Below are 26,868 nucleotides of genomic sequence, written 5' to 3'. Positions count from 1 at the left end.
GACGACAGAATGGGTCAGGCCTTGCGAACAGAATCATTAATTCTGACAAATCTGGCCAGTCGGTTGTGGTTACCTGGAGTCAGCAGTGTGTTGAGAAGGATTCTGCAGCCGCATCTCGGCTCAGCAGGAGAAAGTGCAGCAACCAGGAATGGACTCTCTGAGGAGATGCATTGAAGCTGAGCCCTGAGGATGAGCAGGAAGCTGCCGTGTGAAGAGCTGGAGGAAGAATGAGCTTGACCCTTTCAGGGAACAGAGAAAAAGGCCAGTGTGGCTGAGTTCTGTAGATCAGGGCTAGAGGAGGATGGAGTATATTATAAAGGGCGTGTCGCATAAAGCTCTGTAGACCTGCTTAGGAGTTTCTGTTTTCTAGCAAGTGCAGTGGAAAGCCATTGGCGAATTTTAAACCAAAGAGCAATGTAGTAAGATTGCTTTTACAAGATTGTAGGGAATCAGAATAAGATAAACAAATGCACGGAGTGGATAAGCCATCAAGCATTTCCAAGGAGCTGTAGGAGTGAGATGTGGAGGAAAAGGCATGAAACAGAAACATAGGGAGGGTTTGGGCCCAGGTTTCTTAGGGCCTGATGCCAGGGTGAGGAGTTTGTCATTTACGGGGCAACAGGGGCAGAGGTGTTGTAGAAAGGCCAAGCAGAAGTGACCTGCTTCAAGCTGCATCTTAGGGAGGATAACGTGATGTACATGGGCTAAATTTAGAGGAAAGAAACTGGAAGTGGGAGACCAGCGAGGAGCCCTTGACCCCTCAGGAAGGACTCAGGAGGTACAGTGGCAGTGGAAGGGGCAACCGCCCTGTCTGCAGCACTGTGGAAGTAGAATTCCAGTAGCTTTGCAACCATGGGGCAACTTGTAGACGTAACCATCGAAGGAGAAGAGGCCAAAAGTTGAACCAAAGTGTCAAGCCCGGGTGAGAGGAAGTCTGGTGTTGCCATCCGCAGAACTGGGGGTGGCAGGGAAAGAAGCCGATCCGGGCAGAAACGTATCGAGTTCTCTTTGGGGTGGGGGTGTGGCTGAAGTTCCAGGAAGGTTTCAAGAGGACAGTGAGAATGTAGATCAGAGCTCAGGGACAAAGCTCAGGCCTGGAGGGGCCAGTCTCAAAAATGCTAGGATTTGAATAATAGTCGGCACCACTGGAGTCATCAGGATTTCTGAGAGAGGAAGAGAAGTGGGCGGAAGGCAGCCTTGAGGAGTGGCTGCTTACAGGGGGCAGAAGGAGCTGAGAAGTTGTCGGAGAACGAGGAGGAGCAGTCGGGACGTGGGGGGAGATCGGGAAGGGGTGATGAGAGGACAGAGCTCAGAAAAGATGGGGAGTCAGTCAGTGTTGGGCAGATTCTACAGAGCAGGTAGGGATACGCAGGCTGAGAAAAAGCTGTGAGGTGTGGGGCAAGGTTACCTTCAGGAGAACCATTTGTTGGGTCTGCAGGATTGTGGGCAGGGGGCATCCACATTGCAGTGGGGTAAAGGGTCAGTGGCACGAGAGATCATAAAAGCAAACTTTTCTTTCGAGAAGGAAGAGAGTTGGATTACACGCAGGGCCAGGGCCGCAGACGGGAATTTGTCCCAGCATTTCCAAGCTGCTCTGAAATCGTGTCGGTGGCTGTCTTTTCCCCCCGCATGTTACTGTCATTTAGCATAGTGAGAGCCTTCTCTTCTTGGACAGCTCTTGTGACTGGGTTTCAATTGGTTACATTTGTACGAGGCTCCGTTAGCATCTTGGGCGTGTTGATTTTTTTTTTTTCCTTAGAGCAGGAAGAGACTTCTAGCAATCAACTAGTTTACCCTCCTCGTTTTACATATAAGAAAAGTGAGCCCCAAGACACGTGGTGCTTCTCGCAGGTCACATACAGAATTTCTAGTAAAGACAGAGCTGAAATCTAGGACTCCAGGCTCCCGTATCCCACACCAATGCCAACAGCTCTCAGCTACCCAGGGCCTTTGAGGCAGTGTGATGTATGAAAATACACAGTTGGAGTGAAACAGACTTAGATTCCAGTTTTATCACTTCTAGCCATGAAACCTTAACCAAGTCACTTTCTTTGAGTCTTAGAGTCTTTATCTATCAATGGAGAATACTACTGTTATTAACTCCTAGTAGATATGTCAATGTGAAATCAGAGAAAATATATATATTGGTCTCTGCCCCTGGTTCCTGGCACAGAGCTCCTAAAATCCTTCTGATTTCCTAAGTGATAAGAGTACTAGGAGCATATTTTGTTCTCACATTTGATCTTTGACCTCAGTTCCTACACACAGAGCTCCTAAATCCCTTGGAATTTTCTGAGGGATAGGAGCATATTTTGTTCTAATGAGGTGACTCTTGGTGGGCTCCTGGATGGGGGCTGGTCACCAGAAAAATATCCAGCCATGATTAGAAGTTTAAACTTTCAGCCCCAATTCCCATCCTCCAGGAAGGGGAGAGGGCCTAGAAACTGAGTTAATGATGGATCCTGCCTATGCAAGGAAGCCTCCGTAAATACCCCACAAGTACAGGATTCAGAGAGCTTCCAGGTTGGTGAACAGGTGGAGGTTCTGGGAGAGTGGTGCACAGTGAGAGGGCATGATGGATTCTCCGTGCCCCTGCCCACATACCTTGTGCCTCTTCCATCTGGATGCTCATCTCTATTCTTTATCATATCCTTTCGTAATAAACCAGTAAATGTAACTGTTTCCCTGAGTTCTGTGAGCCATTCTAGCAAATTATTAAACCCAAGATGGGGGTCATGGGAACCCTGATTTATAGCTGGTCAGTCAGAAATACAGGTGACAACCTGGGACTTATGATTGGTATCTAAATTGGGGTTGGGGGGAGACAGTCTCGTGAGTCTGAGCCCTTAACCTGTGGGGTCTGACGTTCTCTCCGAGTAGGGTGTCAGAATAAATTAAATTATAGGACACCCAGCTGGTGTCATAGAGAATTGCTTGGTGTGGGAGAAAAAAAAAAAAAAAACACCCACATATCTGGTGTCAGAAGTGCTGTGAGTATGGTAGTAGTCTGAGAGTAAGGGACCAACACAGGAGTGTGTTTTTCCTTTGTAGCTAGTCAGGACTCTTTTGCTTGCAAGTACAGAAACTATACTCAGCTGGCTCAGACCAAAAAGGAGATTTATCAGCTCCCATAATAAAAACCCAGGAGGAGTTCTTACTTCAGGCACAGCTGGATCCAGCACTCAAACAAATGCGTTTGGAATATCTTGCCCTCTTGGTGCCACTTTCTTCTGTGTTGGCTTTATTCTCAGGAAGGCTCTCCTATATGATGGGGAAATCAGACACCATTGCTCTAGGCTTACATCCTATCAGCCAGCATTTCCGATGGAAGGCGAGCTTTCTCTTTCCTAATAGCTCAGCAAACGTCCTGGGACTGGCCCTCATTGGAGAATCTCAGGCCCATCTCCAAACCAGTAGCTGTGACCATAGAGTTGGAATAACCACATGGGTTGACACGGGGAATGGGTAGTCAATCCCACCAAGGAAAAGCTTGATGCTAGTTCTGGAGGAAGGAAGAAGGATATTTGCCAGGCCAAAGCAACAGCCTCCCACTGCGAGGCCCAATGCATTTCTGGGTACACAATAGGCACTTAATTAAATTCCATTTCCCCTTCCCATTCCCTCCCCAGTCCACCCCACAATCCCTTCCTCAGTGACAGACCTCAACATGCTGAGCGCCAGTCACACTCCTTCCTTCCTGGTCTGTGTCCTCTCCAAGGAGAACCACAGCCCTGTGTCCCTGTGCTGCCTTGCCTAACCTTGCTTGTGGTTCTCAGACCTCTCCAATAGGGCCCCATTTTCCAGGTATTGATTCTTTGCCGTTTTTCTTCACTATGTTCTAGACTTTGGCTTGTTAACAGACAGAATGTCTCATCTTATCCCACTGACTTGGTTTCCCTTTTGCTGGCACCTGCTGCTCTGCAGCCCCCCTTCCCCACTCCCTCAGGTAGTTTTTAGTGCCATTCATGGCAGGATTGCTAGATGGGCACAAAGCCTCTTGCGGCTGGAGTGGGGTGCTGGGGCGTGACATTTAGGAAGATGCCAGCTTCAGTTTTGCCAACGTGCTGTTGCCATCCTAGAAACAGGTCTATAATTGAAATGATAAAGAGACACAAAGTAGGAAGAGACTACTAATTAAAACGATTATCCTTGTCATGGTATGGGAGAATCAGTCCCACGACATCTCAGCTTGGGAAAATTAGCAGGCTCCTTCCAAAGTTTGAACACAGTATGCTTTGGTGACGATAAGAACATTCTATCATTGGTGGGAGCCATGCAAACAACCAAGACTGAAAAAAGGGGATTTTGGATTTTTTTTTTTCCTTTTTAAAAAATCTGCCCTTTCCACATTCTTGCTAAATTTTTAGAATAAATCAAGTCTCTCCAGAATAGATAAGTCCATGCCCAACCAACCGTCGCCCACCCCAAAAGATTCAGGGAGAAGCCTGCAGCATTATACAGTTATACTTTTTGAATTGGAAGGAACCCATTAACATCAGACCAAGTGATGTCTGGGGGGCCTTTAACAACATCCCAGTATCCATCAATTTCCCCCAGGTTATATCCCCCCCAAAAAAACCTTGCCCTAACATGCAACATATACCTTCAAAATGAGCCCCACCTTCCAGCCCAATCGCTGCACCAAGGGCCTCCCATATAGCAGTTCTAGAGCTGCCAGTGAAGGGCCCTCATGTGCCAGGTTCTCTTGGCTGGGACCGCAGTGTCAGAACTGCCGGCCTGGAAGTGAGCACTGAGCTGGTGACCGGCCCTCCAGGGAGCAGCTCCAACATTGCTCCTGGCTTCCAGTGGGATCTTGAGTCACAGCCTTCTCCGAGGGTGGTTTCTTCCCCCAAGAGAGGAATTCTCAGCTGCAAATCATTTCCATTTTTACTTGAAATAATGAGTAGGGAAGGAAAGTGGGAATAGGGAAGGGGGCTCGCCATAGTCAGACTGGGGTGAACTGGGGATGGGGTGGAGATTCCCAGGTACAGCAGTCATGGGACTGGCCTGGGGGTCAGAGACTCCCCAGCAGGTCCTGGCTTTGTGGGTGCCCTTGTTTGTCCACTGAGCCCTAAAAGTGTGCCACTCCCACAATTTTTTCCATGCCTATGAACCTCATGTACTCATTCTTATTTAATGCTATAACTTATCTTCAAGTTGGCTCCTTTACACACAGGAAAACTTATGTAATATAGCAGGAAAACCAGGATCACTTGCCATATTGCCAGTGACTAAGAAAATATAGCCCTAGTGGAGGCTCCAAGCCTCACATGTGTTCTTATTCTTAAAAAGGTAGATTAGTAAGTTTTGGATAGATGTTAAAGACATACTGCACCAAACTGGTACTTTCTCCTTGAAAAAAATCAGAAGAATTGATAGAGGATTAAAAAGGACATCTTTTTTTTCACGGATCCAATGTTATTAAACTGAAGGTCTCTGTGCCACTTAAAACCATGTCATGTACCTCTGGCCCATTCTTCGGAACATGCTGGGATGTCCTCAAAGTAAGGCTGTTTTCTCATCTGGAAATAAGGAGGTAGGACCAATGGCCTTCAAATGGCCCTTTCACTGCTGGAATAGAAGTACAGGTGTCCAGGGAAGTCCCCTGAATGCCATCAGATACCCATGGTATGGAATCACCAAGCTTCTGGTGAACTTTTAGACTGTTCTGGACTCCCCTACATTGACTCCCAGCCAGCTACAGGGCCATGAAGATGCCATCGACACTAATGAGTTAGAAAATGTCCAAACCCAACCTGCCCCACTGGATGGCAGCCCCAGCTCTGACCTCTTTTATCTTTTTATTTCCATAGGCAGGAGGGAAGCACTACCACCCAACCTGTGCCAGATGTGTACGCTGCCACCAGATGTTCACCGAAGGAGAGGAGATGTACCTCACAGGTAAGCAAACCTGACCCTCTGTAAGGCATTCCTATTCACTCATGAGTAGAAAGGAGATACAGTCTCCTTCCATCTCAGTGTTGTCTGTACTTTTGGCTTGTCCTCAAACTTGTGATTCATTTGCCCCTCTCTGGGTGGTTCGGGAAAGTTGCCGGTGTGGCTAATGTGAAGTGACGTGTAATCTGCCTTCTGTCCCTGTGTGCCTCCACCGGCTGCTCGGCTGGCCTGCTTCCCTGGCAGTTCTCTGAGCAGACTGCCCTGGCTCTGCCAGTGGGCGGGAGGTTGAGCTGCTTGGGGCCAAGGGGTCAGAGAACAGGAGGATGTCTGAGTTGCAGAGTGTCTGCACCGTCACAGCCCCTATACCCCCACCTCCCTCCCCCATCCCTTCCCCCCACATCTCAGAGCATCACACCAGGCTGCTGCTTAGTCTTCCCACAGACTCTCAGGATGCACCAAAAGGAATGGCAGGGAACCAAGAGTCTCCGAGAAGCAAATCAGAGCTGCTTTCCCTCTGCCACTTCCCGGGGTCCAGCCCTCTGGCCCCAGGATTCTTGCACCAGTCTCCTAATTAGTCTCCAGGTGCTGCTCAGTCCTCCGTCCTCTGCCCAGTCCATCATTCCCAGGCATCACAGTGTTCTCAGCAGAGCCCTTTCGAGAGGTCTCCGGGGCCCATCCCTGCTCACCCGTGAGATACACACACTTCAGCCTAGGATTTAAGACCCTTTCACTGAGGGCTCAAACTGCCTTGAACAAACTCAACACTTCAGCTGCCAAAGCCAACTTTCAGTCATTCCTTCGTCCATTCAAATACTCTTTCTCGAGCACCTACCAGGTGCAGGCTCTGCACCAGGGTCCACAGTGAATTCCAACCTCAGCCGTACCCCCATTGCCCTGTAGTCCAGGGGGGGGAGGTGGGCCATGGTCAGTAGTCACACAAATACCTGTCAACTGTGATAAGCTGTACAAAGGGGAGGAGTGTGGGACTGTGAGAGCACGTGACGGGGTGGGGAGGGCAGCAGGGAAGGCTCCCTGACGGTGGGCCGGGCGCTGGGGTTCAAAGGACGAGTGGGTGTTAACTGGGCAAAGAGGGGAGGGTTGGGATTCGCCAGCCTGAGGGGACTGAATCTGCCAGCCTCTGGGTGGGGGGGGGTGAGGAAATGGCAAGTGTGGGAGACCGAGAGGAGCCAGTGTGTCCGGGGTGCAGCCAGAAGGTGAGAGATGAGGTGGGAGGTGGGCAGGGCTGGCCAGGCTGGACCTTGTGGCAGGGACGGCGTTCAGCCCCTCAAATGATCTCATGGTCCTGGTGCCTCCAAGTAGATGCTCTTCACTTGCGTGCCTCCTGAACACTGTGTCCTGCGTGCCTTACTTTGGAGCTCCTACCATTGTAGGCCCAGTTTAGGCACTGCCCACTTCAGAAACTACCCAGATGACCCCAGCCCCACCCACAACTCACTAGTCCCTCCTCCTGGAACCCCCTCAGCCCTTCGTTTGCACCTGGTCCCCTCCAGCTTGCATTGAGCCGTTGGCCATCTCCCTGAGAACCTTGCTTCTGACGTGGGCCCCTCAGGCCTGGCGTTGACCCACCTGTGCTCACTCTACAGGTGATCTCTATTGGCTGAATTGCTGTACTAGCCATCTGCAGATGTCTGAATAGCCGTCTTGGGGAGGGCATTTCTTAGGGAGGAACCTTCCTCCCAGTTTCCCCACAAGGAAGATGGAAGGTCAGGGGGGCCATTACAAGGAGCATATCTTCCTATCAAGCTTGTCCTAACCACACATGCCCACGCCAGGAGTTCCCATAACATGTAATGAATCCCCTTTGCCTAGAGCCAGTTTCTCAACCTCGGCACTGTTGACATATGGGGCCAGATCATCTTTCCGTGTGGAGACTGCCCTGTGTACTACAGGGTGTTTGGTAGCATCCCTGGCCTCTGCCCACTAGATGCCAGTAACGTACCCTTTCTCATTGCGACAACCAAAAATATCTCAGACGTTGCCACATGTCTGTCCCCCAGGAGGCATAATCAACCTGGGTTGAGAACCACCAGCCTAGAGCTATTCAGCAGAATCTCATGCCACCTCCTAGGAATGCTAGAGCAGGGTTCCTTTGTTGGACTGAGCGAGGTGACCATTTCTAAGGTGCTGTGACTCTACAACTACTTACTTGTATGTACAGTCGTGCAGGTATTAGAGGTGAGTGGATCCCAGGAGTTACTCTAGGCTGTAAAGTAACAACCCTCATTGTATAGATGGGGAAAGTGAGCCCCAGAGACACGAAGAGATTTGCATGAGAGCTCAAGGGTACAGAGGGCAAAGGGGGACATGGCCTTATGACTCCCACTCCAGGGCTCTCCCCATCTTGCCTCCTGGGACCCGAGCCCTGCCTGCTACTCAGGTCTCTGAAGGACTAGGCCTCCCCCTTTCCATGAGCACTGATCCCTCAGTGCCTGGGTCCCTGAGTGGTTCCTGCTGCAGGACCCTATGTTATATGCTGGGAAGCCCACATGAGTCTCAGCAAACTGCATGGTATCTTCATGGACCCTGAGAATCTGGACTTTGCGCTTGGTTTGAAAGTTTGTTGCATGAATTCCTCTCCGCCTTCTCTGATGAAGATATTTCCTAGTGTTGAAACTGCTCTCATGTTCATATCACGAGAAATCAAGGTCTTTCCCTTACTGCCTGAATTCCCAATCCTAATCGCCCACTTAGTGCTTTGAATCCTGGCTCCACTGTTTAGTAAGTTTTGGACCTTGAGTAAATCTCTTAACTCTCTAAACCCCTATCGCCTAGGCTGTAAAATGGGCTAGTAACAGTCCCTATAATATAGCAATATAGTAAGTTCCTGACACACAGAAAGCTTTTAGTTCCTTCATGTAGCAGATACCTGTTGAGCACCGCCTGTGTGCCCAGTGCTGTCCTAACAACCGGAGACGTAGCCATGAGCAAGTCCCACAAGTTCCCTGCTCTCCTGGGGCTCACGTCCTCATGTATCAGTATCTTCTAAGCCCTGCTTTGGACCAGAACTTCACAGAATGCTGAAAGAGTTAAGTGATGAAGTGAGTAGCTTTGTCATCATGAGAGAGAATGCACAATCAAACCTTCAGCAGAAATGCCTCCAGGACGTGGAGATATTCTTGGTGATAAAGAAGGGCCTGTCACCCTCCTCCTTAATTATCCCCATCCCTACCCCCCACCCCAACCCAGGCTTCTGGGAGAGTGGGAGTAATTGCAGGGCATTCAAGGACCTGCCTCGAGGGATGCTGAGTGATCCTGGAATGAGGGGGTCCAGGCCATCCGCTGCTAGAGTCACGCCGACTCGGGCTGTGGGCGTCTCCAGAGCGGCAGCCACCAGGGGTTTCTGCTGCCACTGAGAGCTGGCCTTGTGTTTGCCTTGGACACCCTCTCCGGGCAGGGGTACCAAGACTCAAAATTATATTCCCTAGAAATGGCAAGAAAACTGTCCTTCCAGGCAGCATAGGAGTGGTGAGAACCAGCCAGGAGGACTCCTGGATCCAAGCACCAGCACTTCTGCTAATGGGCTGTGACCTTGAGAAGTAGCGTCTTTCTCTGAGGTCTCTTCCTTCACCTGTAAAATGAGGATAATTACACTGTCTTTCATTCATCCACTCAAACTGAGGGCATGCTTGTGCCAGGCGCCCAGAGATGAACGAGGCAGGGGTGCTTGCTTCCGTGGTGGAGTTTACTATCAGGAGCGGGAGACCGACTAATCAAACAGAAGTGCAAACATGCAGTGACAAGCTGTGATAAACACTGTGAAGGGGAAGTTTGGGAATAACTGGAGTATGTTATAAGACTCCTCATCTAGTCTGGGAGGCCCGGAGAGGCTTTGCCGAGGAAGGGAAATTGCAAGCCAAGACCTTGACATTGAGTAGGAGGTGGGAGGGTGAGGGGGGGAAGGAAGAGTGTGGCTGCAGAGAGAACAGCAGGTGCGAAGGCCCACAGGGCAGGAAGCATTAACGTGGTGGAGAAACCGAGGCAGGCCCACATACCCGCTGTGTAGAGAGCAAGCGTTCTCCACAAGGGCCTCAAGAATATTAGAGGGGAGGACGAATGTGAAGATGCAAAGTGCCCCACAAAGCAACGTGCACACAAGAGAGCGGGTTAGGAAGCCTGCAAATCTTACAAACCCAGTCTTGTCATTCCCGTGGCTGGACATACTATGTTACTGGCAACCAGCCTCAGGAGGTTCTTTTGGTCAGTTTGTTTGTGTTTTAATTGCTATGTAATGGCTTTCTGATGGGCTCTAATCGGGAGAAGTCTGACATCTGTCTGGATAAGAATTTCCAGGGCCCCAGGAGACAGGAGCAAGTTTTCTTTTATTTGTTTCAAGTTCTGTTGTGCAGTCTTTTAACTGTTTTTGTAAAGATGCCAGATTTCTAATCTGTTGTCCAAACCCTTCATTTGGGCTTCACCAGGAAATTAGGTCACTGATTTTATGCAGCAAAATATTAACCAAAATGCTGCAGGTTAAGGGCAAAACTTATACAAATATCACAAAGGTTACAGTTGCTGGATCTGTGGGAATTTTTCTAAACCCAAAATGTGGTTTGTGAGATAGATTTTGCTCTTGTTCTAAATGTGCCTGTACCCAGGAAAAAGGAAAGGTAGGCTTTTTTCTCTCCTTCTGTCTACACTAAATGCGCTCCTATTCTGCGGACCTGAGACAGAGAATAACACTGGAAACATAGGATTTAAGCTGTATGTTTCCAAATAAGTCTCTGCTCTCATTTGTATATTTAATTAAAACCCACCAGGCAGGAAATTATTTATGAGATCCTAGGACAAATCTTGCTGCTAAGGAAAAGTATTATAACAAATTGTAGGTCCTAATAATAATAATAATAAATGCCATCAGCTGATATTTGCTGAGCATTTACTATCTGCCAAGCACTTTACTTTTAAATGCAGTATCTCATTTTATCCTCACAACCCTGTGAACTAAAAGCCATTCATAGACAGGTTATATCCCTGAGCCAAGGTTAGCTAGCCTGTCTTACTTGGTTTGTTAAAGGCAATTTTTTCCATTTATTATCAGGATTCTTAGCCTGTGGTTCATAATTGCCCTTCTGAATTTGATGAATCCCCTGGCATTGCTTGCCAGATTTTGCATATGGTGTGTTTCTCTAAGGATAGGGTCTGTAGCTTTTATCAACTTTTCAGAGCTGTCCATGGCCCAAAATAAAGTGAAAAGCTTTAGTTCTGGGTTAATGCAAATCCAAAACACAGCCCTGAAAGCTTCTTTGATAATTACACCAAACTCTTCTCTTGTATAACTGACTCTATTTCAGATCATATATTTTTTCTTCAGTTTAGATGATATAAGGCCCTGGTACCAGGAGGTGTGTCTTTCTGGCTCAGCTGGAGAAGCCATTGGTATTTAGCTGAGGCCTCATTTCCCTCTGACAAGTACCCCATAAGAGGTGCCCTGAGCTGATAGATGTTCAGGAGAGGTGCTGCCCATCATTATGGACTGTGGACACCAGCCCTCAGTCATCATCTCCACATCTCATCAAACCACACTTTAAAAGGCACTAACGTAATATTGGTTGCTATAATTTAGTAGCTTAACGTTGTTATTTTAAATTGGATCTCTCTACTGACAGCTTAGGTTGTAGGAGTTATGCTTAAAAACTTTAAATCTTATGTTTCCCCAATCCTGCTACATAATTTTAGACTCTTCAAACGTAGCCTGTTAACTGAACTAAATTGACATTTCCTCAAGTCTGAGTCTTCGAAGCATATTTCATTTTAAACAGAGTACATTTTAATCTTTGATGAGCTGCAGATTTGTTTTAGGTTTTTAGGGTTACCAAACATCTTGAATCCTACAGAAAATATTACAGCATAGTAGTTTAAGGTTTGTATGTAGATAGTCTGTTTCCAACTTGCTCCTCACGCCACAAACTCAAGACAGCGTGGCGATTTTCTCACCGGTTACACGTCACATCTACTTCACCAGCCAATTTGTCCATGTTGGTCAGAATTCGGTCCAGAGTAGCAATTTCCCTGGTTGCTTCCTCTGTTTTCTGGGAAACAGAATTGCCTGCTGGGCAAGTCAGGAACTTGTCAGATGCTCGGCTGTTAGCTCAATGAGATGTTTTATTGGTCTGGACTTTTTAGGTGGCAGGAACTCAACTCGAGCAACATTAGGTAAAAGGGGACTGATGAGCTCACAGAACTTAGGAGAGTCCAGGAGAGGCACAGCCGGGTTGAGGGGCCCACGGGGGCAGCAAGTGGGTCTTCTCCCTGCTCCTTTTTGTGTGTGGCCTCACGCTCTCCTGATCCAGACTGACTGCCTCCCTGTTGGGAAGGAGGGCACGGCCAGCTCCTGGGCACCGTGGGTGCAGTGAAGTCCCAAAGAGACTCCAAGGAGCCTGACTTTGGCTGCATGCCCACACCCAGGCCAGGGCAGGGAGACAGCGATGGGTGAGCAAGCAAAACATCTAAGCTCCCCGAACCCCAATTTCCCTCTCTGAAAACAGTGATAACCATAGGCCCTACATCAGCAGGCTCTTGTGGGGACTGAATGAGCAAATGCATGGGAAAGGCTTAGCATAGAGCCTGGCACCACCAGCTCCACCAGAGCAAGCTCATGATAAACACCCAGTCGTGTAGAAATGGCCATTCCCCCTGAGCCATGACTAATAAATGCTGGTTACTGTCAATATTACCATCATTATTAATAACACTTAGCACAGGCCTCAGCATATGTTATTAATCATTATTATTTTTTACTCAATTACCATTGTTATAAAGTACATAGCATAAGGCCTGGCAAAGACACTCTATAAATATTAGTTATAATAATAACAATAAGAATAATAAGAATACTCAGTGCCTGACACAGATGAAGCACTCAATACATTTGAATTACGGTCCTGTTATTAGTAGTATCCTGTGAATTACTGGGCATCTCGGGACTGCCATTCTCTTTTCCTTGTCCTGCCTGATATCCTCCATGGTAACCAGCATCACAGTAGCCAAGCACTTTTCTCCCTTAAGCTCTTTATTAAGCTTCAAGCCCACTTGATCATGTCAGGTCCAGGCAAACCGGTCTTTTCCACTTCTCCCGTGGTGCCTCATCCCTGGGCACCAGCCCAACCTTCCAGGAGGGTGTGCCGGCAGCTAAGCCCAGCTTCTGCTCAGTCACTCCACCTGCCCAGCCAGCCCTCTGCTTGCTGCATGCCCCTCGCTCCTCCAGGCGCCAGCTCTGGGAGTAGAAGAGTAAACACCACCCACCACCTTCAAGTCTCTCCATTACTCCTTTCCCCTCACCCAAACTAGATCCTGGCAAACAGGGGGTTTTGGTAGGGGACAGGAGATAATAACAACAACAACTACACTTACATAGTGCCTGCTCTTGGCAGACACTGTTCTCAGTGCTCTACGTATATTAACTCACGAATCCGCACAACAAATGTACAAGGCAGGTACTGTAATCATCCCATCTTCTAGATGGGAAAACTGAGGCACAGAGAGGTAACTGATTTGCTCTAGACAATGCCGCTAGTAAACGATGTAACCAGGATTGGAACTTCTTAAGAATATTACATTAATTAATGCATAAATGGCCTCATATATGGTGAAGATTTCCCAGTGGCCAAGATTATAGCAATGATATTGTTGTTATTACATGTCAGATTCAACAAAAGGGCTCACTCTTCTCCTCCTGCTGAGATTGGAGCACTTAGTAACAAGTGAAGAGAAGAGTGCCCCATGGTTTACAGAAGTGGTCCCCCTAATGATGGGGGTGGGGAGGAATTTTTTTAATTGAGGTAATATTCACATGAAATCAACCATTTTAGAGTGAACACTTCAGTAGCTTTTAGTACATTCACAATGCTCTGCAACCACCACCTCTATCTAGTTCTGAAATATTTTTATCACCCGAAAAGGAAACCCATAGCCATTAAGCAGTTGCTCCCCATTCCCCTCCCCTGAGCCCCTGGCAGCCACGAATCTGCTTTCTGTCTCAAGACAGAATATTTTGGGTATCCCATAAAGGTGTGGCCTTTTGTGTCTATCTTCTTTCACTTAGCGTAATGTTTTCCAGATTCATCCACATTGTACCGTGTGTCAGTGTTTCCTTCCTTTTTACAGCTGAATAATATTCCGTTATATGGATACACCACACTTGTTTATTCGAGTGCGGATTTTAAAGGAGCCTTTCCAAGGTCCTAGCAAGGCTGTGTCACAAAGATAGTGCTTCTAACATAAAGGCAGAACTCAGAAACCTCACCCTGTTATGATCAAGAGAAATCCAGAGAAGAAACCTAACAATCTGGCTGGGATCAGAAGCTGAAAACTCAATGCCTACTTAAATGAGCGAGAAAGGCCAGGAGGCAGACAGCAGGGAGGGTCCCTGGCCACCTTCAGGGTCTGAAAGCATTCATCTTCAAAAATATTTAAAAACAAAACAAAAAACACAAAACACTGTGTTGGCCAAACAGAACCTTCGGGTGGGCCGGTTTCAGTCCCTGCTGTGTCTGTAAGCCTGGCTGGGCTTCTGGAAGACTGTGGCACCAGCTCCAGCTTTGGTATTGTAATCTCCACTAATGCAAAAAAAAAAAGTGTTGGCAAATTGAATTCACAGGTCTGGCAGAGAGGTGGGTGGGTTCCCAAACCTTAAATAATCCACAGTGTTACCGGTATGGCGTGTGCTGTAACCAGGCAGAGAGAGAAGGCTGAATGCTGACTTCACTAAGGATTAAAAACAGCCTTAATGCCCGGCTGAGGGACAGTTTTGGAGATCTAGGTTTCTATCTCTGAGTCAGCTGATACAGAAATAGCTAATCCTTCACTTCCATCACATTTACAGGAGGTTTTAACTGCAGAATCTGGAATTGTGGGTGATAGTCTCAGATGACGAGCGTGTAACTCGTGGAATCAGGAGTCTAACAAGCAAAAGGTGTTGAATTCTTCCAAGTTAAAGAGTTCTGTCTTGTAACATCGGTTTCTTTATCCCATGACATTCCAGGGGAACAGATTCAGAGTATTAACTGGAATTTAGCCCTGTGGTTCTCCAATTTAGAGTCATAAATCACCTGGGGAGCTTGTTAAACCTGCAGATTCCCAGGCCCCACCTCTAGGAGATTGACTTCAGGGGCTCTTGGGGGATGAGGCTGGGGGCAGGAATCTGCACTTTACCAGGCTGCTGGACAGGTGGTCCACAGGTCTCATTGTAACAAACCCCAATCCAGTTATTATTCTTATAGGCACTCAATCTGGAATTGTAGCTGTCCAATCAGAATCTAGATTATTCTCGTTGTCCAAATCTCTGAGTCCAGCTTAGAGAGTGCAATTGCCCTAAAATAGGATATCACGTTTCTTTAGTTTATTCATTAACTCAATGAGTATCTATTTAGAATCTGCAGTCCCTGCAGGTACATCCGTAGATAAAACAAGTGTGAACCCTGCCCCTGATTATTGAACCTACGTTCTGGTCAAGATTGTTGGATAGGGGCTAAAAAATTATTCTTTTCTACATAGAAGAGCCTGTTAAGTTGGAAACAGAATCTAAGGGTTTGGAGGGTTAGTCAATGTCCGTTAGTGTAATACCACACGATGTGTCTCCTCAACAGTATCCCAGCTGAGCAGTTATCTACCCAATGTGTGCTTAAATACTTCCAGGGGCAGGTAGCTCACTTTCAGAATGAACCCATTCAATCCTCAGATGTTAAAGTTTCCTTCCCTGAAACTTCTGCCCTTAATTCCTTTGTTTCTCAATTTTTAAAAATCTTTTAATTCATTTTTATACAGCTTTGAAAAGTTACTTTCCATTTACAGTTATTACAAAATATTGGCTATATTCCTCATGTTGTACAATACATCCTTGATCCTATCTTACACCCAATACTTTGTACTTCCCACTCCCCTGCCCTTAATCCTTGTTCTACTTTGTAAGACATGATGAGCAAATTAATCTCTCTTCCCACAGAGAGGCATTAAAATATTCAAAACCCTTTGCCCCATTCTGTTATGTCTTCTCTTCATGGAGAAGACCCTGCCTTAAGGCCTAATCTTGAGTCGCCTCTCCATCCTGGTTACCATCGTCCTGTGGGTGCATATCAGTCTGTCTCTTTTTCTAAGATACAAAGATGGGATCCAACCAGTCACTCATTCATTTCTGAATCAGGTAGTGTTTTAGGATGAGAGCTATTGACTGATGACATATGCAGACCCTAATCTTACAGGGGTCTTCATGAACAAATCATCTTTTCTTACCTTCATTTATCTAAGTTTATTGCTAACCTCCAACAAATCCCTTCCCTCTTTAATTTAAATGATATACTGCCAAAACCCAAACTTCTGATTTTTTAAAATTTCTAATTAATTATAGTTTCTTTCTCCCTTTTAATCCCTCCCCCGCCCAACCACCCCCCACACACACTTCTTATAAAAACCTGCTTTCCTGTATGCGGAATGCTGAAGCCATCTGTGGTTCAGCCTTGTTTCAGAGCAGATACGTCAGTGGCATGGAGAGACCATCTAGTCTGATGCCCTCGCTTTACACACCGTTTCCCACTCTGAGAACCTCTGTCTGACATTTTACCTTCCCTGTGCCTCTTTCACTTAATCTCACAACCTTCTGAGGCATCTGTGTCCACGCCATCCATTTCCTACAGTGACCTGTAACATGTGCTTCCTGCCAGAGCCACTGCAATAAACAACTTCTGGTGGATTCAGCAGCAACTCGGAGAGGACCGGAAATGCTCTCCCTAGTAATTCCCAAAGCTAGGATCCCAACCCCACCACTTGGTAGTGGGCACACCCTAAGATTGCCGGATCAAGCTGCAGACCCAGAGTCCCTCTACTGGGCTCTGAGAGCCATTGCACTTTACATTAGAAGGAAGTAATCTCACAAGCAACCAATTAGGAACACCCAAGAACATCAGCAAACAAGAATCAGAGAGCCCTATCCCACAAGTGACAAAACTGGCCCTAGAATTAGAATTTTTAAGATATAATCTCCAAGACCATCCAAAGCCCACCTCATTGTTATTCAGATGAAGAAACTGGGACGGAGCAGAGCCCCAGCAGGGCTCCTTACTTTGGGCCCCTCCTCTCACCACCATGTTTTTAGGCCTCATTGTTCAAACTTACACCACCCCCCTGTCACTTAGCCAGTATCCAGTCCTAGGGGTTCCAGGCAACAAACCATAATGGAAAAGATATTCTAAAAACGAAGTCAGACAAACAAATGCCATCTGGGTGCTCAGGAATCTAGCCATTTGCTGGCTCCTTTCCTTTTAGGGTTGATTACAAGAGCAGTGGCACCAGAGGGATAATATGTTCCTATTTTTCCCTCTAATCCAGGACACCTGTCCTTTCTTTGGGGAATGTGTAATATTTGGGGCTTCTTCTCAGCACGTGACCAGCCACCTGTTGCTCATGCCTTTCCAAATTGGCCTCTCCGATTTGGGGCTGGCCAACTGGACCCCCATCCACAATAGAATGTGGGCAGCCGAATATGCTAAGTTTGAAGAGTCTGGAGTCTCTTAGAAATTAGCAGGTCAGGATAGTGCTCTCAAGCAGAATATACATCATGACACCCCCTCCCCTTTAATGTGATAGCTCTGGTAGACTGTCATACGTCTTTGAAGAGAAAGGAAGGCTGGAGTTCACCGCAGTCTGTCAGTTTATTTCACCTCCACTGCCATTCATTCATTCAACAAATATTTATTGACCACCTGCTCTGTGTCACTCACTGCCAATCGTCCACTCATGTAATCACCCCACAAACATGTACGGGGCCTCTGCTGAGAGCAAAGCCCCATGCTGGATGGTATGGGAGACCCAGCAATGAAGAAAGCTCAGCTCCCACCCAGAAGGAGCTCTTAATTTAGTGGGAGTGATAAATCCACAAGCTACTATGTTTTAAGGCCATATGTGCTGGGAATGATACGAAGAACGATGGATCATAGAGGAGAGAGAAGTCACTCCCAGCTGGCAGGTAAGAAGGGTCACAGGATGTCATGTGAGATGTGGACCTTGAGGAAGGGCAGGGTTTGGACAGGCAGAGTGCGTGGGTGGTTGAATTATGTGGCGGCAGAGATCTGAAAACCAGGGGGTCCTCCTGGCTGCTCCGCAGGGCACATGCACTGCCTGGGGAGGAAACGGAGGTGGAGGATGGGGAGAGACCCCAAATTCTAGTAGGTGTGAAAGGTCTGAGGCTTTGTTATTTTCCTGGCCCCTTAGGCTCTGAGGTTTGGCACCCCATCTGCAAACAGGCAGCCCGGGCAGAGAAGAAGTTAAAGGTAAGCAAGCTGGTGGTGATACCAAACCAGCTACTTCTAGCCACAGGCTGGGGGCACTGTGCTTTACTAGAGAGTCATTCCTTAGTGTGTACACTTTCAAATGTGTGTCTGTATCCTTGGATTTCCTTAACAGTAACATCCACCTCATGGGGGTTTTGAAGGGATTAAGACGTTGGATGTGAGAGCACTTTGAAAACGGTAAAGCACTGTATGAATGTGAGTTGTCAGTGTTTCTGGGGTGAGGCTATACCCTTCCCATTACTTACCAAGATGGTGACCTCTCTCAGGCATGTAGGCCATGGTTTTTCCCCAGCCGAAAGTCATTAATAACAGTGGTTCAAATTGTCACAGACATTGACAGTTTGCAAGGCATCTTCACGGCCACCGTCTGATTTGATTTAACACCATTGGGCAGGTGGGTTAGGAATTGTGTCTTTGCTTTGCTTGTGAGAAGACCAAGGCCTTAAAGAGGGCGGTGACTTGCCCACAGTAATGCAGCCAGGCAGAAGCACAGCCAGCGTCCCCAGACACACGCTAGAGCAGCCGAGGTCCTGTGTCCCTCTGAATGACTGTGCTCTGACAAGTACTAGGAAGTCCCTTGAATCTGGGTTCTTGGTCCAAGGACTGCAGGAGGGGTGGGGCACAGCTCCTGAGTCTTTGACGGTATGGAGGGGAGACCTGGGTTGTGTGTTGGGGGGCCCTCGATAATCTCCATGGTGTCTCTACACTCTGGCCCCCAGATATCAACTTGGCCCCTGGGACACTATTAAAGTTACCTGCTAGAATCTCAACTAAAAACACATGTGTACAATTTCTGACCAGCTGGTTAAACATTATCCCCTTTGCCATCTCATCTGTTTCATTTGTGAAAGAGCTGGTCTATTGATGCATATTTTTTTTGAGCTGTGAGTTTTTTCCCCTGTTTCTTCCAAGGCCTCTCCCTTTTAAGGTATAAGAAAACCTTATTGTCCTTTTCTTCCACAGTTTCCTTCTCTTTGTTGGCATTTCTCAAATTTCAGTTATCTCTCTACAACCCTGATGCTTTTTGCTGTATCTGTGTATCACCCGTATTATTATATGCTTCATTTTTTCTTTACATCAACTCACTACTTTTTACTTAATCAAACTTATTTTAACATAAAACTTTATATCACCTAGTGGAAAACCAGTATTATTTTTTATAAATAGAAGGTAACCCTAAAATAAATTCATTGAAAATGAAATATTTCGTAACAATAACTCTTAGAAATTCTAGCTAAATCATGTTACCTGCACTCTCTTTATTTAAAAAAAAGGAGGGGGGGTGAGGTGTGGAAGGTGGAATTAGCAATTGTTATTGAAATGTATTAGGACCAAATTAAGACTTCCTCCTTGATCTAACCAAGAGGACTGAAATAGAATTTTACATTTTATTCTCTCATTCTGTGACTCAGTATTATCAAATTTTCTGCCAAAATTCTTCTCCCCAGAGCCACACTAGTTCGCAATCTACAGTTTGGGAAACAGTGCTATATAGTCCAACTTAGAATGCTTTAAATTGCAGGATGAGAGGTCTGGAAGGGAATGTAGCAGTCCTTGAGACCAGCCCCTGCATTTCACAGATCAGGAATTCAGGATTCCTAAAATTGCATAGTTTACCAGTGGTCCCTGATTTCCAATCTGTTTACTTTTTAACCACATCATGCTCTTAGATGCAGCAAGATAAACATTGTGCTGTTCTGTTAAAGGAGCCATTAGTCCATCATTGCCATTGTTCAGAGAAAGATTTTTTAAGTTTCTCACTTAGGTTGATGTCATTTTGCAATGGATACACTATAAAAAGAATCAGTATATTGTGCAATTACATGACATTTAACCTACCTTTATGTTTTGTATAAACAAACTGCTAAGGAATGGTGCTAACCAGTTTTATTCATTTAAAGTAAGTACTTCATTGACTGAGATAAGCCAAAATGAAGAGTTTTATGAGTAGCTTCCTATCTAAAAGGCCAATTAAAAATAAGTTTAAAAAAAAATCCTGTTCAACAGCATAAAGTCCTGTGCATTTCCAGTTTCATTCACAGTCAGACATTGATTAAAAAGGCAGAAAATAAAGAGACAGTACAGAAACAGCCAGAGAGTGCTTTTAGCAGTATTGCTAATGTTCCCCGAAGAACTGCGTTCTTATAGCCCCATCTCCCCCCTCTCCACAAGGTTGGAGGTGCAGTCTCTCACCCTCTGTCTTCATCTCTCCCACAGCATAGGCGGACGTCTGAAACTTCCATCTCACCCCCTGGATCTAGCATCGGGTCACCCAACCGAGTCATCTGCGTATGTATCACTTTTCAGCCACCGAACAGCCTTGCTCATCCCCAGGCCTGTTATTTAAAGAGTCTCTAAGAACAGCCAAAGACAGCAGTCAGGTTTCCATCCAGCCGATATCTAGTGTGTGCCTGTCATGTGCTAGACTCCGTGCTAGGTCCTGAGGATGCAGTCGGGGACAGGGAAGACACGGACCCTCACGGAACCCACAGCCTTGTAAATAGTTACAGGGATAACATCCAGTTCAGTAGAAGCTCTGAAACCAATATGATGTGCCTCTTCCCCATGAGTCCTTGAGACCAGGGCAAAGTGAAGTTTGGGTCAGAGTGGTGTTTGGAGTGGGTCTTGGGTGGGATGTGGATGTGGAGATAGTGGTGTGTGATAAAGAGGCAGACAGGAGGAAGAAGCCATATGAATGTGGAAACATGACTATAAAGGGTTTGCAAACATAAAGAAGAGCTTTCTAGTCATGTGAGAAGTCCAGGGATGGAGCAAACTACGCGCATGTGTCTGAGTTCCCAGCCCCAGAGGCATTCAAACACAGAGACACTCCTCATTTGCAGGCATGTGGCAGAATGGACAAGAGTTGAGTCAGATGACCTCACAGGTCCCTTGGATATGTAACTTATTCATTCATTCATTAAGCAAATGCATCCTGAATGTCTCCTCTGGGCTAAGTGCTGGGCTCTGGTGAGCTGCACCCACCTGATGCCTGTCCTCATGACATTGACCCCGTAAGTCCATGGATAATCAGATGCCATTCTAATAAGTGCTAGGAAGAAAAAATGCAGGGTGCGCTGATGATGCTGCAGATGGACAGAGGGACCTGACAGTCTAGGACCAGCTGGGAGAAGAGTCCTGAGGAAGAAACAGTTAAGCCCACGCCTGAGAGATAAACAGAAGTTAGGTAATGGAGATGAGGAAGGCAGAGCCGGAGAGGACTGCAGTGAGCTGGGGAGGGGCCTGGCAGTCAGCAAACCTCTTGCAGCCTTTCTCATGTCAAAGGACCATGAAGACCAGAAATGAGGGAAGTGGTCCAGAGCAGGAAAGCCACTCCTCATGAGAAGCTCTAGAGACAGTCCCCAAACAAGCCAGCCCTGAGCAGGCCCTGCCCACCATCGCTTCATCATTATTCCACTCCAGATCCACATTCAGTTTCGTCCTTGATCCCTGGATAATGCCCATCGATGAGACTATTTCCTTTCCTTTCTTCCTCTGTTCAAATGAAAAAAAGACGTACGAGCTATCATTGACTGCAACTTCAATGTGGGTCAGCACGGTCATGTGGCTCCCGCAAAAGATAAGAGACTTTGATCACAGGCTGTCCTCACTGAAGATTCCAGTCCAGAACAAGAGAGATGACAGTTCCCCTGCTGCTGTGAATGGGGCCAGACCACAGTAGGATTAATGAGCTTAGTTTCAGGGCCTACAGGGTGAGAAGGTTACTGACAAAAGTGAGCATGTCTCCAGAAGAGCGTTACCAGGATATGAGAGCTCAGACACACACAGCTGCATAGAATGCCACTACCCCCTAGCTGGCCTCCCTGTGCTTCTGGGGAGCCGCCTTAAATTTAGTGAAGTAAGTTAGGCCCAGATGACGTTCACCCTGGCATTCTGGAGGAAGCTCGTAGAGTTGCCCCTGTGAGAAGCAGCCCCACTACAGATGGACAGCAGCAGCTGGAGACACCTGCCATTGTGCCCTTCAAATGGGGGCTTATCCACTGAGACCAGTTACCCCTGGCATATCCCAGCATTGCCCTGTGTCTCCCCTCCCGTATTCTCCTGCTGTCACCTCCAGCTGCTCTGGGGAATGACTGCCCTTGTCATGTGAGCCATGTTTTAAGTCAGACCATTCCACACATGGTTTCCAACTTCAGGGAAGAATCCATCCATCCACTTTTGGGACACTTAGTAACAGGCAGAAAGATCCAGTATTGGTTCAGTGTTCATAAATATGGAGGTTTGGTATTAAAATAGAATGATCAGTGAACCTGGAGGGGGCAGGTTCTTTCAAACTTTGCTCCACTCCCCACTGACTGCTAGAATCGTCTCCAGCCCAATGTGTTCTCTTCCTTCCTTCCTGGCTACTTATGTTAGGATGCCTCTGTTCCATCACTGTGCCTCCAGACCTAAGGCTCATTTATAACCCAGTAAACAAGGAAGCTATAGGAAGAAATATAAATTTAGTATTTTTGAGGTTTGGAGTAAAGTGCCCAGATAAATGTTGACAAGTTTGTAAGATGCCAAGAGCTCTCAAGGTCAAAATCTAACATCCCAGGATAAAAGGCAGCAGTTAATTCAGCAAGTGGGCTCTCCTAATAAGGTTCCCTCTACCCACACCCTGCCAAATTGGTACAGTTGTGGGTGTCTGGCCTGGGCAGTCTCTAGCAGAAATGAGATGGCACACCTCAAAGGGTTTAAGTGTGGAGGGAGTGTGTACAGAACTGTGGGCAGGGTCAGGGGACCCACAAGACCTAGTGTGGCATCCAGAGTCAGCAACAGCAGGAGGCTGTCACCACCCTAAGCCTAAAGGGAAGGACTGGCCAGAGCTGCAGCTGTGGCAGAGCAGCCAGGACAGGAGCCAAGTCCATCACAGCCGGGCAGGGCGGGTGCAAGGGAGACATGTACACAGCCCCTCTCTCCACTCAGCCTCAGCCTGCAGTTGCCCCTCATTAGCCAAACCCAGCTGAAAGCCAGGGAGCCTGTGACACAGTCCGTGGGACCTCAGAGCTCAGACCAGGGCCAGGAGGAGTGGGCAGTGGGTCTCGGGTGAGCAGACAATGAACAGCACAGTGCCCAGACAGCAGTGGGATGGGATGGGGATGAAAGAGTGGAAGGGCCTTGGGAAGTGTTTAAAACATCAGCAGTCCCAAGGTCTTTATCGAAGTTGCTCTCTCTATGGCAATCTTGGCCCTGAGACTTACCTGTCCCCCCAGACACTGGGAGAACGTTATAGGATAACACAGTCTCCATGGATTCTCTCTTAATCTACCTCATCTCAGTACCTTGTAAGCCACAGTGGTTTTGGGGGACAGATCCTGACTGACCATAGCAGAAACCGGGTGACCAGAAACAGAGGGAATGGCTGGAGGATGCAGACGTGGAAAGGATGTGGCTTCAGGAGCCACGAGACGGGGGCTGTCCCGAGCAGGGGAAGCTAAGTCCTTGTGGTTCTAGAGGGTTGAACTCAGGCCAAGGCAGGTGGTAGGTAGAGGCTCGCTTCAGTTCGATGTGAGGAGCAGCTCTCTGAGTGCAGCACTCTGCCAGTTGTTAAGACGGTGAATTCGCCATCCTGGGAAGCCAGAAGAGGCCAGTGGAGGGGGCAGGCTCCCAGGCTAGACTGCCTGGGTTTGAATTCTGGTACAGCTACTTATTAGCTGTGACCTTGGGCGAGTTCACTGATTTCTCTGTGCCTGTTTCCTTGTGCAAAAATGAGGATAATATTAGTATGTACTATTAGAGTTGGTGGTTGTATGGATTAACTGAGTTAAACCATATAAAGGACTTAGGATGGAGTCTGGCTCATAATAAGTGGTCATCAAGTGTTAGCTAGTGTTTTACTGCCATGATTAATTCTGTCTTTACAATCTTCATCATCTTCTTCAAGGATGCTGTGAATGAAGATGCCCTCACTGTGTGGGGTTTGGAAGGCTGGATTCAGCCCTACGGGCTAAGTGGTACAAGTTGCAGAATCTTTTGAGCCTCAATTTCCTCATCTGAAAAATAGGAATCATATTTTTTTAATTTACTTTTTATTTTATGTTGGAGTATAGTTGATTTACAATGTTGTGTCAGCTTCAGGTGTACAGGTGTACTGTAGCTAAGTCAGCTAAAGTGACTTAGCTGTACATACACATATATCCATCCTTTTTCAGATTCTTTTCCTATATAGGTTATTACAGAATATTGAGTAGAGTTCCCTGTGCTATACAGCAGGTCCCTGTTGACTATCCATTCCATGTATAGTAGTGTGTATATGTCAATCCCAAACTCCCTGTCTGTTCCTCCCCGCTCCCACCTTTCCCTCTTGGCAACCATAAGTCTGCTTTTGAAGTCTGTGAGTCCGTTTCTATTCTGCAAATAAATTCATCTGTATCATCCTTCTAGATTCCAAATATAAGTGATATCATATGATATTTGTCTTTCTCTATCTGGCTTACTTCACCCAGCATGACAATCTCCAGGTCCATCCATGTTGCTGCAAATAGCATTATTTCACTCTTTTTCATGGCTGAGTAATAATTCCATTGTATATATGTACCACATCTTCTTTATCCATTCCTCTGTCGATGGACATTTAGGTTGCTTCCATGTCTTGGCTATTGTAAATAGTGCTGCTATGAACATTGGGGTGCATGTATCTTTTCGAATTATGGTTTTCTACAGATATATGCTCAGGAGTAGGATTGCTGGATCATATGGTAGTTCTATTTTTAGTTTTCTGAGGAACCTCCATACTGTTCTCCATAGTGGCTGTACCAATTTACATTCCCACCAACAGTGTAGGAGGGTTCCCTTTTCTCCACACCCTTTCCAGCATTTATTGTTTGTAGACTTTTTGATGATGGCCATTCTGACTGGTATAAGGTGATACCTCATTATAGTTTTGATTTACATTTCTCTAATAATTAGTGATGTTGAGCACCTTTTCATGTGCTTTTTGGCCACCTGTATGTCTTCTTTGGAGAAATGTATATTTAGATTCTTTTGAATTTCATTCTTTTACATGTAGGTGTCCAGTTTTCCCAGCACCACTCATTGAAGAGACTGTCTTTTCTCCATTGTATATTCTTGCCTCCTTTGTCAATAGATTAATTGACCATAGGTGTGTGGGTTTATTTCTGGCATTTCTCTCCTGTCCCGTTGATCTATATTTCTGTCTTTGTGCCAGTACCATACTGTTTTGATGACTGTAGCTTTGTAGTATAGTCTGAAGTCAGGGAGCCTGATTCCTCCAGCTCCATTTTTCTTTCTCATAATTGTTTTGGCTATTCGGGGTCTTTTGTGTTTCCATACAAATTTTGAAATGTTTTGTTCTAAAAAATAAGAATAATATTGGCACTTACTTCACAGAGGCATCCTGACATTTAGAGGAGATCATTCCTATACAGCACAGGACCTCACACATATGTTCTGTCAATGTGGTATCAGTGTGAGCCCAGGTGGAATGAATGACCTGTCTTATTCTCACATTCTGCGAGTCTTCCATCCTAACTGGAGCAGCTCATCCCTCTCTGTGCCTGGCTTTTGTTTCCTCTCCCCTTTCCCACTTATCTTTCTGCTTCTTTCCTGTCCATTTCCCTCTTCCTCAGGCTAAAGTGGATAATGAGATCCTTAATTACAAAGACCTGGCAGCTCTCCCCAAGGTTAAGTCCATCTACGAGGTACAACGCCCCGACCTCATTTCCTACGAGCCTCATTCCAGATACACGTCCGACGAGATGCTGGAGAGGTGTGGCTATGGAGAGGTATGGCATCTCGCCCTCTCTCTGGGGCTATTGGAGGAGAGGAGGGCCCTCAGGGTCCCCAGGCCCCTGCATCACAGAGACTTCAGCCTCCATAGTGTTGGCCCCAGACTCTTTTAAACTGGTATTTATAGTCAACACTTAAAAATCAAGTGATTTCATCCAAAATCTGGCTTCTCTTGAAAAATCAGAGCTGGCAACACTATACCAGTGTTTCCACCACCTAGAGATGGGGAGCAGCTCCCTCTATAGGCAGGCCATGGGCTCCCCAGTTCTCCCCGATCCCCACTACTCTCTGAGAACCCCAACATAAAAGCCAAGAACCTGTGACCACTTATCACCTGAGCTGTTGTTTCTCTTACAGTGGAGAGATTTTATACATTGCCTACGGCTCTCATCCCCAGCTGTGCTCAGTGGCCATTTAGGTTTATAATCCCCAGTTAGGTAGGTTCTCTGGGTGTTGCACCTGGCCTTAAGCCCCTGCGCTCAGAGCAAGAGGCACTCTTATAAAAAGTACACATCAGAAGCCTTTTGAAATAATTAAGTGGTTGCTGGACAAGAGAAAGTGTTCCCTGGAGAAGGCAGGGTGGCTGTTACCCTGGAGGTCCTGGCAGTTTACATCCCAGGAAGTTTCTCACCCCACCCCAGGCGCCCTGAGCTGAGATCATTTGGAGCTTCAGAAGGAGCCCCGGCCTCATCCTCACTTCACCACTATCCCCTTCCTGTCTAAGGAGAATGGGGTTCCATTTGGTTTAAGAGCCCAATGCTGAGATTCTCCAAGTTCTGGCCTCTGAAATGGACCAGGAAAAGGGGACCAAGCGTTTGGTAGAAGCTGATTCTCCTGAAGCCAGAGATGGCAAACTGGGGCCCATAGGCCACAGCCAGGCCACAGCCAGCCCCCAGATTTGTTTTGTTTCACTCAC

General features: G+C 46.8%; 1 protein-coding gene across 1 annotated transcript in view; it reads left to right on the top strand.

Moving 5' to 3' along the window:
- ABLIM3 (actin binding LIM protein family member 3) overlaps positions 1-26,868 on the top strand; it is a 145,840-nt gene that overhangs the window by 85,783 nt on the left and 33,189 nt on the right. Inside the window, exons 7-10 of the mRNA XM_082454196.1 lie at positions 5,814-5,901; positions 18,121-18,179; positions 20,418-20,489; positions 25,793-25,948. Of these exons, the coding sequence (XP_082310322.1) occupies positions 5,814-5,901; positions 18,121-18,179; positions 20,418-20,489; positions 25,793-25,948 (375 nt within the window). The remainder of the gene's footprint in view (positions 1-5,813; positions 5,902-18,120; positions 18,180-20,417; positions 20,490-25,792; positions 25,949-26,868) is intronic.

Source organism: Balaenoptera physalus, assembly GCF_965194825.1.
Source record: "Balaenoptera physalus genome assembly, chromosome: 3".
In the NCBI taxonomy this organism is placed as follows: Eukaryota; Metazoa; Chordata; class Mammalia; order Artiodactyla; family Balaenopteridae; genus Balaenoptera; species Balaenoptera physalus.
Note: the sequence above shows the minus strand (reverse complement) of the source record. Positions and strands in the feature narration are given on the sequence as shown.